This window comes from Pelodiscus sinensis, chromosome 4 (assembly GCF_052426305.1).
Source record: "Pelodiscus sinensis isolate ZL-2025 chromosome 4, ASM5242630v1, whole genome shotgun sequence".
NCBI lineage: Eukaryota > Metazoa > Chordata > Testudines > Trionychidae > Pelodiscus > Pelodiscus sinensis.
In genome coordinates, this window is record NC_143055.1 from 128,808,542 (window position 1) to 128,825,449 (window position 16,908).

Sequence of the window (16,908 nt, forward strand, 5' to 3'; positions counted from 1 at the left end):
GGTTAAGATAGGATTTACATTCTGTTCAGTGCGTTCCTGCTTTCTTTTCGTTATTCTGAAGCTGACACACCAGGATTTTTGATAAACCAGCAAGTTACAAAAATGTTAACGTTAATTTTTTCAAATGGTCCAAAGAAGAGGTTTAAGTTCATTTTGCTCTTGTCATTTTCTGTTGACTTTTTACTGCACATTAATTAGAAAATGTGTTTTAAACATAAAGCAGATAACTGAGAGTATCTGATTCTGTATGTCCCACAAAAACATAGCTTATTGATCATTTGAGACAAAAATACCAGGGAAAAGAGTAAAAAAGTAGTAGTAAGAATCATGTGAATATTAGGGGTGTATATGGTTAACCATTAGGAGCTGGAGCAGCTCCCCTCCCATCCTAGGCAGGGGGCTGCTCCAGCACTGTGGGGCCCACTGTAGCTGGGAGCTGCTCCGACTGGAGCAGCTTCTGTCAGTGGTGGGCCCACTCCTGCCCCTTATCCTCTCTCTCCTCCCCTGGCGGTAAGTTACATACACATTGGCCCTCAGCGAAGCCTCCTCAGCAGTGGGGGAGCCATGTTCGCTGCAGGCTGTCTGTATAAAGCTTTTAAAATATATATATGTTTTGTTAGTCTCTAAGGCACTACAGGACATCTTGTTGTTGCTGGTACTATTGATGGTGGTTAATTTGGTGACCTCAAAAAGCCATTATCTTATCTAGATGCAAAGAACAGACATAAATTTAACAGGTTTTTTTTTTCCCCAGCAGAAAAAGTTTTGTTCATTGAGAGAGTGGAACCTTGTTTTTGTTAAGCAATATAATAAAATAATGAGGTGCACCGTTAGTGGTTATTTGCTGTTTTGTTTTCAATATAGTCCATCTTTTTATGGGTTAAAAAGTAGAAAACACTTGATTTTTAACTACTGATTTGAAAACATGCATGTGCACAAATGGTATTCAAATGGAATTGATAGTTGACCTTTAGTGGGCAATTGTGAAGCACAAAATAATCATGCATTATTGTAATAACTGAAGATGAGTGCACCTGAGGTAGAGTGAAAGGTCTGTTGAATTTCTCCCCCTCTCCCCGGGAAGATATAGCTTCGCTTTTGCCAGAGTTTCACATTAGGTTAATAATTTTAGTACTATTGGGATCAGTTTATGATTGAAAGTATAATTGGTGTGCATCACAGCCTTATGATATGAGACTGTCTTGATAAGAGGAATAATATATTGTATCAAATGCACTACTTCACTTAGCTTCAAAATGCTATATTTAGAAAGCTGAATTACAGTGACTCATTTACATCATAAACGGGTACGTCTTTCATGTTAGTCTAATTTTTGGTAGTTTAAAATCAGCTTGGGTTGAAACATCTTGCTTTTGGCCAGGAGTTTTAAAACATTTTATTTATTCATTTTTGCATGAAGAAGCTTCTACTACTTGAAAAATAAATGCTTTATTTAAATATGGCTGAAATAATATTATTCCATCAACTTAGTGCATCATGTATTGAGTGACCTTTTTAAATTGAAAATTGTTTTTCTGTGGTTTCTTTACCATTTTTCTTCCATCTTTCTTTTAATTCAGAATAAAACAGTATAATCACATCCTAAGTAACATTTTGTTATGTTTTTTGCAAGTGACCTGCATTAAGACCTGACTTGCATGCTTTGGAGCCTACACATGGTAAAATGCATGTGGAGAGACACAGTTGAATAGGTTGAATCTCTGGTCTGGCAACATCTGTGGTCCAGCATGGTTTTAGTTAGCTGTATGTCCACTTACCTTGAGTATAGCCAAGTTTCCTGTAATCCTGTCTCATTTGCTTACACTCAGCCACCAGGCCTGGCTCTCAGTGTTCTGTGCTGTGTTTAGCTCTAAATTACCCCTAAATGCTGTCTTAGGCTATGAGACTACATCCCTCTTTCAAAAGAGGGATGTAAATTAGACAGATTGAAATTGCAAACGAAGCCATGAATTTCCCGCACTTCATTTGCATAATGACGGCCGCGTGTTCTTTTGAAAACAGGTATTTTGAAAGTGACACCGCTGTATAGACGCGGTTCTTTTGAAATAAACCCCTTTTTCGAAAGATCCTGTACTCAAAAAATTCTACAGGATCTTTTTAAAAAGGGTGTTTTTTCTGAAAAAAACTCGTTTAGGCAGCTGTTTTGCTTTCTAAATATTTTCGAAAGAACACGCAGCTTGCCATTATGCAAATGAAGTGCTGGAAATTCAAATCCCGGCTTCATTTGCAATTTTGATCTGTCTAATTTACATCCCTCTTTCGAAAGAGGGATGAGGTCTAGACATGCCCTTAGAGACCAGCAAGCAATGGAAGTGTTGGTAATGCTGCTAAATGTAAGCATGTATTTTATGCTTTATCTACTTGTGCCCATAGAATAAAATTGTGTAATAATACTAACGCTTCGTTATAAAGAGTTAGTAAACCTTGGCTACATATAAGCTTACATAAGGTGTATTAGTACAGTCATAAATTATTAAGCAGCATTGCAAACATTGTTCTGTTTGCTTCAGTGAAATAGAGACCCATTTACTGCAATATTACCCTCCCATGGTTTGGCAAATTCTCTGGTTCAGCAATGGTCAAGCCCTGCGGGTGCCAGACTAGAGAAATTCTATCTGTAAAACTCATTTTGACTTCTTGCTTTCCTCTTGTTATAAGGAGTGGGGCCAGAAGGGGGAGTAACCTATTCAGGGAGGAAGAGTGAGGATTAAATTGCATAATGAACTATGACTTTATGTGCAGTAGAGATGTCAACATGTAGTCGACTACACCATTAACCGATAAGCTTGGTCTTATCAATTAATCCTGTCGACTACATGTAGTTCCCCCCACCTCTTTGCTGCCTCGGATACTGAGGCAGCAAGAGAGGGAGGTGGGAGCTGGTGCCTGGGGGGAACCAGCTCTTGAGCTAGCTTTTAAGCTGGCTCCCCACAAGCATCAGATCCCGCAGAATCACCTGCTCTCCCCCCCCCCCCCGCCCACACACTCTTCTGCCTCTGAGAGGCAGCAGTGCGGAGGGTGAGGGGGACAGGTGGGAGCTGGTACACATGGGAAACTGGCTTTTAAGACAATTCTGTGCATGTGCCAACTCCATGGAGCTGCCTTTCCTGCCTGCTGCCATTCCCCGGTGGCAGCAAGGGAGTGGAACAGGCAGGAGCCAGTGCTCCGGGGAGCTGGCTTTAAAGCTGGGCTCCCCATGGGCACCAGCTCTGGTTTATTTATCTAAAGGTTCCATGGCCATGAAGCCTTGTGACTCCTGCTGGTGCCGGTTCACCATTTACAGCCAAGAAGAGCTGTGGGAGGCGTCATGGCCTGGGCTGTTGCTTCCCTCAAGTCCCCTCTGGCTCCCGTTTGATGGCAAAGGGGAGCTGTGGGAAGCAGCGGCCCAGGCCACGCTGCTTTCCACAGCTCTCCTTGGCTGTAAACAGCGAACTGGCACCAACGGGAGTCACGAGGCTTCGTGGCTGTGGAACCTTTACAAACAAACTGGAGTGGCCCATTAGCAGATCCACTTTGAGAACCAGCAGTGTATAGAGAAGTGATGTCTGTGATGGCAAGGATGATGTTTTGAGGGGGGATGTTAATGTTGCAGAGTTTATGGAGGAAACTGGTTGTGCCCTTGAGAAAGCTGGCTCTTGCGTGGTCAGTGGTTTGAGGATGGTTTCTGAGTCCTGATAATCCTTCGTGTCTGGCCACAACACTCTTCATGAAATGTCTGTCTGGGTTCCCTTGTTTTCTGTATCTTGGGAAGCCCCTAGAATGGGGGTCGGCAACCTTTTCAAACCAAAGAGCTAAACTACATCAAAATTCAGAACAAGTGGGCAACAAAGATCTGCATAAGAATGCCCATTTGCATGACTGAAAATATTCAGCTTAGTATTATTAATTGACATGATTAATAGCATACATGAAACCTTGTACTCACAGACTTTATTTAATGGGACTTCCGCTGCTGCATCTTTTTGCACATTTCTTTGAAGTTTACGTCGTAACTGGTCAAATCCAGCTTCATGCTGTCCTGTCAATCTCATGGCTGGGGATGTCGGGGCTCAGGAGTCTGGGTTGGGGTAGATGAGGGGTTCAGGGCAGGGTGTGTTTGTGTGAGGCACAGGAGGCAGGGCAGGGCTTCAGGGTGGGAAGTAGAGTATGTGAGGGGAGGGGTGCTTGGTGGCCAGGTAACTTTACTTGGCCAGGGCTGGATTGCTGCACCCAGGCAGCAGTGACTGGACAAGGAGACTGGCCAGGATTGCCTCAGCTGGATAGTGGTCTCTCCTCTTACCCATGCTCTTCCTGCAGCCAGATGGGAGCTGGACCGTGGGGCCTGCCTCAGGATTGGGGCTGGAGACAGGATGCTGTCTGATTGGGGTTTTGTTGGCCAGGTTGCCAAGGGAGAAGCTGCACCACAGCACTGGCCCTAGCTCCGGCACATGTCCAGGGTGGGCCGTGTGGTGGATTGTCTGGCTGCTCCCACCCTCGCCACAGCTCCAGCCCTGGGAAGCTTGCGGTGGCTACCTAACTGCTTCTGGGGCGGATTGCAGTCCTACAAGGGGTAATGTAAGTTCATAGATAGAGGGGTTTGACACAGATTTCTTACTTCCCTTTTCATTTTCCTAGTTTTATAGTTTAGTATTTCTGGCTGCTGCAGTGATGTTGGCTTGGAAGGAGTTTTTGGAACTGACACTTTGTGGCCAGCTTCATAATCTTTGAGGCAATTTTTCTTTTTGCCGTAAGTATATGTGCGCACACACTTTTGATTTTGGTTTGTGCAATTCTCAGGTGTGTGTGTCTAAACAATCTTCCCTTTTTGGCATATGATAACATTTTTACTAGAGATTTGATTATGTAATTTCCCCTACCCTGTTTCCCTCCTTTTCTTTTTGTTTTATACCTTCTTGCTCTGAAAGTGTAACTGAACAATTCACAGATTACGATATGCACAGATACGTGGTGTGGACAAATATAAAATATACATGGATAAACGCAAAGTGATTCCAACTTTTTTCATGTTTTGGTATACACAGGAAAATTAGGCCCACTTCTGAGAGAGTTGCTCAGAGTTATAGTACTGTATTTTAGATAACTTTTAATTGGAGAAGGGACCTATTTGAAGCCTAAGTTAAGTTTACAGAGAACAGAAATTAATAGTGACTTTATATTTTAATACCAAAAATAGGTATTTTCCATATTGCACATAAGTAGAAATGAGAGAAGTTTCACTTGATCTTGTAAAAGAAAACGTTTACATTTTGCATAATTCTAATGCTGAGCAGTCTGCTAACCTTCATATTTTCACTCTCCATATGGCTGTGAAAAGGAACTGAAAATACCACATCTTAGGGTTTTTTTCAAAACCTTTTATTCCTCTAACTACTCATGTGAATTCTGATTGAAATTCACCTAGACGTGCTGCCTTTGCCAGCTTAGTCAGTAGATTCTCAAATAATTTTTGTCTGCAGTATTTCTTTAATCCTATATACGTTCATTATTGGCATTTTGAATCACTGTTTCTGGGTCAGGCATTTTATAGTAAGTAACGACAAGCTGGTTTAAGGGCCCTCAGGTTGATTTTTGCTTAAATCCTGCATCGTTAGTTTGGTTTTCCAACATGATGTTGGGTTTTGGTTTTGTTTCATTTTTAAACATAGCATACCTTTTTGGTTCTCTTTACATGTTTATTAACGTACAAAATATTTATTTCTATTTAAACCATGTTCATATGAATGTGACACACAACCTTAAAATGTTCTAACACTTTTTTGGTGAATTTTCATGAGGACTCCAATGCCAGAGCATTGTACTAAGTTGTGACAAGCCATTCTCTTCCATCTGCACAACAGTGTTAGAAAATACGGTGATCCTGGCCAGGGGAGCCACAGAAGATAGAAGGTGTCTCTAGCCTATGTCAGAAGCTGAGAATGGGTGACGAGATGGATGCCTTGATGTTTGCTTGTTCATTCTCTCTGGGGCACCTGGCATTGGCTACTGTCAGAAGACAGGCTAGATGGACCTTTGGACTGACCCTGTAAAAGGCTGATATCATGTTATGTAAACCCTTGTAGAAACCACAGAGCCTAAAGCTTTAAAATATGGACTTCCTACTGCATTGGGAGCCCGCTAAAGGTACTGTAACACTACATGCTGAGCTCCATTGATATCTGAGTAGAAGCTTAAGCAGAGAATGGTCAAACTGTGCCCTGTGTTGGCTTTAAAAAAATGTTGGCATTTTTCATGTCTGCTTGATTTGAAATATACTGTATAGGTATTTATGTGCAAGACAGTGCTATAGGATTTCCTCTATGGGACATTTAAATGAAGAAACATAAAGGAATACCTGTGCTGGGGTTTAGGCCCTGTTGCTTTCCATTTCCTCCCACCAATCATCAGTATCAAACCAGATATTTCAACATTTTACTCTGGTTCGTCCCACCAAGTCACAGGTCACAACTCCTCCCCTCCTCCTTCCTTAATTTGTAGTCAAGTCCTTTGTGTGGATTTTTGAGGCCACGCAGTGTTATGTAATCTCATACTTTTCCACTTGCATGGTCTTTTTGACCAGTTTGTTAGGCAAGGTCTACACTAGATCCAGCAGCTGGGCTTTAAGGTATGCAACTCGAGTTAAGACTTGCTAAATCAAATTCATAGGGTGCCCTCCTCCCCCGGCATCCAGTATTCCTGCTTTTGGCTTCAAGTAAACCGACTCCAGCTATATAATCTACATAGTTGGAGTCATCTTATTTTAAGCTAAGCTTGGCGGTATCCCCCACAGCAGGAGGCCGAGGGGAACAAATGTTCCCATTGGCTTCGCTTATTACTGGCAAGAGCAGGAGTACCGGACGCTGGCGGGGGCACCCTTTGAGTTTGATTTAGAGAGTTTTAACTAAACTCGCTAAAATGAACTCTGGAAGATTGATCATGGCAGCAACGATCTTCCGTTTAGTGTAGACAAGGCCTTTAAACTTATGCTGTCTCCTCTTCACAAAGTGCTGCATAGTCCTGTCTTTTGTTAGTGCGCTCTGTGTTTGGGTTGCATTATACTGAAGTGGATAGTCACAAGGGGCTTGGGCATAGGCATTGGCAATGTAGTTTCCTTGATTTAAAATATTTTAAGAGGTTTCTATCTCAGCACAAGTCTGTCTTCATAATTTTGATTTTTTAGAAAACTGTGCACAACTGTTACATAACATATTGCTATTTTTTTTAATTTATATGTTAGCAATCAACAGATGTGTTGGAAACTTACTGGAGAGTCCCTCCCATTTGAGGGGATTTAATCTTATTTGCTTATGACAATGCAGCTTTTTAAATGCCCTAGTATTTTTTGGCTTTTTAAGAATTGTGGCTTCAGGCTGCTTCTCATAATTTAAAAACCATTTTAAGCATTTATACTTACTACAGCTATCCCAGCATTCCCAATTTTTAATGTTTCCTGTCTTTAATTTTTTTTCTCTTTTTTGCTGTGAGACCCACACAAATGGGCGAAAACTGAAAATAGAGTTAACATAGATATTGACCATACACAAAGTGTTGTCAAATAAACTAAGAAATCAATTGGAAACTCATAGAAACATTTTGCTCTATTTTTGTTAAACCAGTTGTAGGTGTTAGATTTTAGACAAAAATGTAACTTTAAGTTGATTCAGTTTCTCTTAGTACCATTCCCCCCCCCCCCCCACTCACTCATACTCTCTCTTTTCATGAAACCAAATTCATGAAGTAATGGTCCCTTTAATCTCAGATGTCCGCTCAAATTTATGTAGCCTCTGTGCTGCTCCCATGCTCTGAAAGTGAATATGATCAATGCCTATGGTGGCTTGTGAAAGAATTACCTGGAAATGTGGTTTTTCATCTTTATATCTCTGTGCAGACTTCTCATGCATCTTTTCCTAATATTTCTGGTTTTATTAAACATATGGCCTGTGGGCCAGATTTGGCCCATGCAATGGACCAAAAGATTTTTCACCTTCCTTTTGAAGTATTTAATGGCTAACTTTGTCAGAATACTAGACTAGTTGGACTTCACTAATCTAACTTGATATTGCGTTTCGTGTGTTAGAAACTGTTGGCTTTCTAGGATTTTTTGTGTTAGCAGCTAGAGAAAATGGTGGAAATGGCTGAAGGTCACTGCAGAAAGACATACTATATAATATGAAAAACTTAAACAACAACAAATAGTTTTTAAAGTGCTACCAGACTAACAAAACACATATGACCGGAGTGTTGGATGTCCAGAACTAAAAAATAAATAAAGGGGCGGAGGGAATATCTAACTTTAAAAAAAAAAAGAGAGAAATAGAATCTGTTGTTTGTGCGGGCATCAGAAGACAAGTAGACCAGAAGATCATAATTGCAAAGCCCTAGGGTTTGCTGGAAAGCATTTTACAGTATTGTGAATTTTTTTGTAGGGGTCCCTGGGAAGAGAGAGGATTGAGGGAAAGAACTCACCTATAGAATTGGAGACGCACAAGTGTCTTTTACTGTGCATAGAGGGGAGAGCAACAAAATCAAAGCAGAGGAAAAGGAAAGAGTGGATTAAAAATCTGCTGATGCCTAGTGGACACTTTTCTTACCCATTGTTTTTGGAAATTTTTAACATTGTGGAGGTTTTCCTTATTTATTCTTTATTACCACAAGTATTTGCATAAAGAAAGAATGAATCTTTGTTTAATCATCTGCTTCTGACAGTGGGGTGTTTGTGACTCAAAACCTCTGGATTTCCTTTATATGTAAATAAGGATTAGGGAAATTACTAGGGTCTGAGGCTGTTACTTACCCATGCTTGTAAATCTTAATTAACACAAATTAATTTCTAGATGCTTTTTAAGGATTTAAACCACAAAACTTTATATAATGAAACTGAGGTGCCTAATATCTATTGAATAAAGTGTTTCCCAATAATATTACATTTTTCTGACACTATCTTCAGTACCTATAAAGATTCTGTCCTGTGAAATTGAAATGCAGTTTCACTCCATTACTTCCAATATATTCAACAGCTTTCCTTTACAAACAAAACATCTGGAAAATACAAGAATTTATAGGAAAAAATAATTTCCAAAAAAGGATTAGAATGAACTGTAATTTTATGAAGATGAATCTGAAGGTTTGTCAGTCAGAATATTTTATGGGAGCCTTCTGTTCTGCTCAATTTTAGGATCCCTATCACATTTTCACTTTTTTGTGTGTGTAGGGTTTGACTGTCTTTGCTATTTAAATCAACACACAGTTTCTTTGCTGGGAAAGGTTAGCTGTAGTTTTCCGGGGGCGGGGAAAGAGGGCAGGGCAGAAAGGAGGTCTTAGTGGAATGTGTACTTTGCTCACCTTGCCTCTCAGCATATGAGGGAATTCAACCTTCTTTACCCCTCAAACACCAAATAACTGCAAATTGGTGCTCTGGGAAAGATTTAATGTAAGTATGAAGCCCAGAGTCATGATGAGTATGTATGTTCTTGTTTGGTAACTTTGTTTTATAATGTTGAGAACAGAGAATTTTACTGAGCATGTTTAGACAGGTTTTTTTCTTTTGCCATTGTCAGTCCTCTGCCAGGTTCTCTACCTCGGCTCCCTTGCCTATTAGCTGTCTGCTAATTTGCAGGGTAGATTAAGAGACATAGTTGTGGAGAGATGTTGCATAAAGTTAAATGAGAACGCCAGTACTTAGATTTTTATAATTCTAAAATAAAAAGATATGGCTTTCTAGTTGAATTTTTTTTAATAAATGCTTTACAAAAGTATCAGCCTGAAAGCTTAAACAAACAAAAATCTCCAAACCCAACTATGCAATAATTGCTTTCCCTTCTCTAATAAAGCCTTGCTGTATTACTTTGTGCAGACTAATAAATCCTTTTGAATTGCAAATCTTACTACTGCAAACTGAGTTTTATATTACAGAAATCTCCTTTTCGGTTTTCCCTTTCTTATATCTTGATTTTGATTCTTTCCTTTAGATCTTGGCTTGCATGACATTTTATCTTTCTTTTCCTTTCTTTTTGCTGTTTGCAAAGACTCTTGGGAGGATTTGACAGATTTGGTGGAGCAATTGCGGGATGATACTGAAGGTGCGTGCCACACCAACGTCTTTCAGCTATTATTTCTGTTTTTAATTGGCTTTTTAATGTGTTACTTTGATTCTGAGCACCAGCTACAGTATTCCTTTGCAATGGCAATAACTGTGGCTCTGCAAATATACTTGTCTGATTGAACTGGGTTCATAGTTTGAATATACTGAACTAGTTGCTTTCTGGTATTGATTTGTGGTTACTACTGTTAGGGTTCTAAAGAAAATATTTTCAGTCACAATAAGTATATGTGCATGTGGGTTTTTTTTAATTTAGATTATTACACTTTGAAAAGATAATGTGTAGGCTTTTGGTTCCAGATTTGCTCCTACTTGACACTGGTCCCGTATGGACAGTCTTGCCTTCTAAATTCTTTAATTTTTTAAAAAACAACGAGCAAGAAAAAAGCAGTTGATATTGCTTAGAGATAAATTCTGTCATACCTCTCAAGCAGCTAAGACTCCTGTATGTAAAGACTTAAAATGAAAATGAGACAAATAATGGAAACTGTAAAAAATGTGGGACTAACTTGTTCTTTATCTTGATGAATACATGTCTTATCGTCTCCTCTTTTCCTCCCTTTCTTATATCGTGTCTAGCATGGCTACAGCAGCACTGCATAGAATATAGTTACGTAAATTTACAGGGCATAGCAATATAAAAGCAATTTAAAAATCAATTGATTTTAATTAATTTAATCAGTTGTGGATTAAAATAGGTTGAGGCTGTGTGGAACTTACTTAAACTTGTGCTAGTATAACTTTATTGTTACACATTTTAATGTTTTAAAAAATACTTAATGGTAGGATATTCGGATATTATAAAACAGCTATAGGTAAAAACCAAAATACTAAGGCCCTGATCCCACAAACACTTTAAGCAGGTGAGTAACATTACTCACATGAATAATGGGACAACTCATGCTTAAAGTTAGTCTTTACATAATGTTTTCAATGTACAAGGATTAAATTTTATTTCCATAAATATTTTGAAGCTTTTAGTTAGGCTCTTACGCCTAAATTTAGGCATTGAAGATTGGGAATTTTAAATGCACTTAAATGATGTAAGAACTTAGATCCTTTATTTTCAAATTTCAGACCATTATAGTCAAGTATAGCCTCGTTGAAACATTTCAGCTTTTTTGACTTGCAGAAGCTCAGTTAATTATGGGAAGGTAATGTTGATTGTAAATATAGCACAGGCTAATTGCTTATCAATGCTGTGTTTTGAGTTTGTGACACTTCTCATAGTAAGGATGTTAATGAGGCCTTGAATTTGTCAATTTCACAATTTATATGTTCATGTATGCTTTAAAAAGACAATCTTGAAATTCTACTAACAATTATGAAGCTAATTAAAGAAACATCTCGTTGAGCAATTTAAGATTATAAAATGGAACGAAAGTAAAGAACTCTTTATAAGAAAATAATATGTTACTTAAATAAGAAATGGATTTTTATAAACTGCCAAGATTTTTATCTTCTCTGGTGATATATAGTAGTGAAGGGCAAGACACCAAGTCAAGCTTGATGAGAGATGGCTATAGATATACCTCCAGTGAAAAGGGCCTCTTAAGTGTGTAACAGTGGGTTTTACTATTTTGGTTTGGTTTAGGAAGATATTTTATTACTGTAAATAACCCAAAATATCAATGAAGACATTAGTTACATTGACTGGACATGTATGGGTACATCTCTTAATACAGAATTAACAGTATTAAGCAACATATATTGAGCACTGTTATATTATTGTTTCCCTTTTTAAACAGGATTATATAAACACAAACTCAACATGCATGCGCATATATGTATATTTTATACCAGTGGTTCTCAGCCAGGGGTTTGTGTATCCCTGGGGTACTTAAAGTCTTCCCGGAGTACATCAACTCATCTAGATATTTGCTTAGTTTTATAACAAGCTTCATAAAAGGCATTAGGAAAGACAGCACAAATGAAAATTTCAGAGACAGGGTCTTGCTTGTACTGGTTTTTATAACGCACATGATGAAATGTAAGTACAATATTTATAATTCCAGTTTATTTTTTTATAGTTGTATGGTAACAATGCAAATGTAAGCAATTTTTCAATAATAGTGTGGTGTGACACTGTATTTTTATGTTGATTTTGTAAGGGAAGTTGTTTTTAAATGAGGTGCAGCTTGGGTTACCCAAGACTAGAGTGTATTTGTGTAAACAAGTAATCTCTGTGTTTTTTGGTGGTCACTTGTTTACATGCAGGGGAGAAGGCAGGAGCCAGTGCTCCCCACGAGCACCAGCTCCCACCTGTTTCCTTTTCCCCCTCCAGCCCTGCGCCTGCTGCTGCTTTTGCATGGGAAAAGTATCACTTTGTAGCTTTACAGTTACTTAGATATTAAAAGTATTTCAAGGAAAGTATAATCATGGTCAACTGCAAAGGAAAAACATTAAGCTTTTCTGTTTTTTCATCGTGATGTAAAAAAGACATCCTATAGTTTTGGGGGTTTCTTTTTGCTTATTTTTTCCTTGAGATGTGTTAGATTGTCTCTTCTCCCCACTGCTCCTCCTCCTCCTCCTGTTTTTGGGAGGAAAGACTCTTGGATGACTCATACAGGGAGCTTTCCCAGGCCTTAATTGAAGAGGTAAGGTAAATCCTTAAAGAATGTGGTTTTTTTTCCCCCTCAGTTGTCCAAGTTAAATAGATGTTAACGAAAAGAAATTTTAAAAATCCTTTTTTTAAAGTAAAATAAAAATTACTTTCCCTCTAAACAAAGGTTTCCTTTCTTTAATATCTATGCTGTTATCCTGCCAGTTTTCTAGTTCCCCTAGTTTTCCAGAATAGACAAGACCAAAAAGCAAGGAGGAAGAAAAAACTTCTTGCAAAAATATACTCATGCTTTTACATTTTAAAGAAACACGTCACAAGCCTTTTTGCCCCTTCTCTTCCCCCCTTTTTTTTCTGGTCACCTATAAGAACTTTTTTGTGTGTGTGGTGCTCTGAGCATTTATTTCCACTTGTATTCCTTTTCTTTAAAATGGCAGCCTGTGAACTGTAGCACTTGATGAAAGATGAGAAACTGAGAACCTTTCTACACAAGAAGCATCAAAAAAGTTAAATAATTAACTGAAGTTGTGAAGAGAATTCTCTAATTCACAAGTGGCTATAGTTCAGTTTACTTCAGTCTTTCTTCAGTGAATTTAAGGCCACTTTACTTATGACTATGAGTGTCGACATGGGTTTAATGTACTTTAACTTCACAACTTCAGGGTACATCAACACTGGCAAGTTTTTGTGCCAAAATGTTACCACTTCTGTTCAAGCGCTTTAATTAAAAGTGCTGTTGTGTGTCCACACTCGCTCCTTGTGTTGCTGGAGCACATCCACACTAGCAGCTCTTTCAAGGACCAAGAGAGCAGTACACTGTGGTAGCCATGCTGCTGTGAAACTGGCTGCACGGTGCTTTGGGAATGGCTTGCAATGCCTCTTGAGGCAGGTGAAGTGTCGCATGATGCAGGTTTCTCAGTCTCGGTACCAGCTGCTTTTCAAGTGAAGTGTGAGGGAGTGTGACAGACAATGAGGTGCATGGGGAGACCATGTGTGTAGGGGGAGAACAAGTGTATTGGCATGCTGTCCTATAAATTCCGACAGCTGCAGGAAGCAACTGGCCCCAAGACTGGGAGGGGGAGACCCCGCTCTCAGCCCATGCCTCCCTCTCTGGCTCTGCACTGCCCAGTCTCTCTCCTTCTCTCTCTCACTCACACACATGCACCTTTGTCTGCCTGTGCTCCTACTGTGGGAGACAGTAAGCACATTCTACATCAGTGCTACTCAACACATGCCTGCAGCATGTTTGTTTGCGGCCCGCGGTGTCGTTTGGATTTATGCGAGGCTCAACATGCGGCCTACAGGTGGGATCCTCCACAATGGTGATGCGTCTTCAGGTGGGGTGAGCACTGAAAGACACAAGCGGATGGGCTGGCTGGAACAGATGGATGCAGGGTATCCGTGTTTCTAGCCCCCAAGGAGGAGGTGCCAATAGTGCCGGGGCATTGTGTGAAAGAAGCTATTTGCTTATATATTTGTATGTATATGCATCTACACTTAAGTTGTGGCCCTTGGCATGTGCTATGAGTATCATTATGGCTCCTGGGACTTACCAAGTTGAGTAGCCCTGTTCTACATTATTGGTTAGCGTAGTGTCCTGGAGCAGAACAGCACAGAGCTTTGAAAGGGGTGGGGTGCATGCTGCAGGGCTGCTGAGCTCGAAACAGGGAGTATAGAGGACACTCCAGCCATTGTGGGACACCTCTGGAGGGCCATTGTAGCAATAAAAGCAATCAAGGGGCATTCACACTGGCCCCACCACATTTTAAAGCCTCAGTGCAACAAGCTTATGACGCTGGGGATGGTTTTATTACAGTGCTGCAGCTGAGGTGTTTCGGTGCAAAAAGTGGCATGTTAGTGTGGCTGCTTCTTTTGGTTTATCGCAAGAAGCTGATGCTTGGCAAAAAAAAAAAAAAAAAAAAAACTTGCCAGTGTGTAGACCGTGCCTCAGTCAACTGATCTTAACTTTGAGTTGGATTGTCTACATGGGGTTCTGAGACGCATTGGATTTTATAACTTTTTGATAACTCTGTTAATACAGCTGTTGTTTTCTTACATTTTCCATTCCATTTCATAATAATTTTTGGGATTGTCAGAACAGCCTTAATTACTCAAGATTCTCTGTAACTCAGAATTTTCATGTCCCCAAAGTGTCCCTTTCCTACATTGAAAAATTCCTTTGTCCAAACTTATCTAATGCTCTTCCTTACTTCTGAGAAAATGAGGTTGATTTTCTATTAGGAAATTACAGTGCATATTCTAAATTATTTTAGTGCATTTTGAACAAGCCATTGATCAGTGTTGTAGAATGTACATTAAGTGGCAGAAACTGTATTTGGAGGCAGATACAGGATCTTAATCTGCAAGAAGCTGGGCACATGGAGTGAAGTCTCTCTTTTGAAGAACTCGTGTGTTCCTCAAGTTTACGCTTCCCATAAATTTTCCCTGATTCACAGTCTCCTTCAATGTTTCCAGAGAGCTTTACAAACTGTTGACAAAGTACAAAGTGTCACAACAGTGGCTGCCAGAAGGGAAATTAAAATTAAGAGAAAATTCTGAGGTGGAAATTGTATTGTATAAACTAGCAATGGATGTAGTCTCTATAGATACATTTGAAATTCTAACAGACTTCAGAGTTCATTAGTTTGAACTGCTAAAATTAATTGGTATCACAGAAATTAATCTGGATGCTGTCTAGGGATGTAATAGTGTAGTCGATTAACTGATATGTTTATAGGTTAATGCTATAGACTACATGCATTTCCTCCCCACTTGCCAGTAAATTTTCTAGCAGGCTGGCCAGCAGCCCAGCTCAGTCCTGGCTCGCACTGGATCCAGGACCTACCCCCACTGTAGCTCTGCATTTAAAATGTATTAGGTGCCAGGCAGGCAGGCAGCTGCTGCCCAGTCCAGGAACTTGGCCCCTGACTTAAACAGGGGCGGATGCCACCCTGTGCTGCTGCCTCTATCAAATGCTAAAGCGTGGGGTGACAGGCAGCCAGTCCATGAGGGGAACTGGTTTTTAAACTGGCTCCCTTTGTGGACCAGCTCCCGCCTGGCTCCCCATGCTACTGCCTCTGACAGAGGCAGCAGTGTGGAGTGGCAGGGGGCTCCTTGGGATTTGGGGCCGGAGTGCACTGGCTTCTGGCCCCACTCCTGGGGACTACAGAATAGTCGACTAACCAATAAGAATTCATGAGGTTAATCGACTATTCAGTTAACTGATATTTAACATCCTAATGCTGATTTGAGGGTAAGTTTACATTTAAAATACTAAAGCAGCAGCACAGTTGTGCCTCTGTAGTGCTTCAGTGTAGACAGACACAATCTGTTCTGATGGGAGGGCTTCTCCTATTGGCATAGGTAATCCACCTCCTAAGGAAGTAGTAGCTAGGTTGATGGAAGAGCTCTTCATTTGACCTAGCACTGTCTATACTGGGGACTAGGTTGGCTTTACTGTGTCACTCAGAGGTGTTAAAAATCCACACACACCCCTTTCCGATTGGGATAATTAAGTTGTCTTGATTTATCTAGTGTTGACTAGGCCTGATATACAAAGTGACATTTTCTGAGTTGTGGGGCTTGTTCACTGGGGGAAGAATAGTATTTCACAAATATATAATTATATATCAAAATATGTACATGATATAACTTCCAGGTCATTTTGAATACATGGAAATTGTCTTTGTAGTAGTTAAGATTCACACTGCAGATGAAATGTAGGAGAGCATTTAAAAGTAGTCTAATGAATGGGAGTTACCCTAAATAGATTAGATGACATTGACAGAAACATCCCATGATATCCTGTACTTGACAAAGCTTCTGGCTTAATGTTTCTCTTAATTTTTCAAAATGAATTTAGCTGTAGAAAGAAGAGAAATGCAGTCTGGATCAAAAGCACTTGATTCCATTTTTCTAAAGTAATTAAGCCCTTGGGGGTCTAAATTACATTGACTTTGTGTGAGATGTAGGTACCTGAGTGCCTAACTCATCTTTGGAAAAATGTTTTAGGCTCATGAGCTCTTTTGGGGCTTTTGCAATTTTCTGTCTTCTGCCTTACTTAGCTTCTCTGTAGAACAAGATGGGGAGAAGTCTTGGTTCATCCAATGACCAATAGAATATGGGTGACTCGACATATTTTACAAGACTAAAAATACAGAGTCTGTAATCTGAAAGAAGCAGTGTGCTTCACCAGGCTATTTTTGAGGCTTCCTGTAATGTGGGAGTATGTTTGCAACTCTAGTTTATTTAT

At 39.8% G+C, this 16,908-nt stretch overlaps 1 protein-coding gene across 18 annotated transcripts in view; it reads left to right on the forward strand.

Moving 5' to 3' along the window:
• Nucleotides 1-16,908, forward strand: part of RUFY3 (RUN and FYVE domain containing 3) — a 76,266-nt gene that overhangs the window by 13,248 nt on the left and 46,110 nt on the right. For 3 of the 18 annotated variants that reach the window (XM_075929415.2, XM_006133896.4, XM_089778133.1), the window contains one exon: nucleotides 10,023-10,076. The exons of 14 other annotated variants lie outside the window; for them this stretch is intronic. In XM_075929415.2, the coding sequence (XP_075785530.1) occupies nucleotides 10,023-10,076 (54 nt within the window). Of the gene's footprint in view, nucleotides 1-9,291; nucleotides 9,428-10,022; nucleotides 10,077-16,908 lie in introns of those variants that run through there. One more of the 18 variants, XM_075929423.2, reaches the window with a different exon arrangement.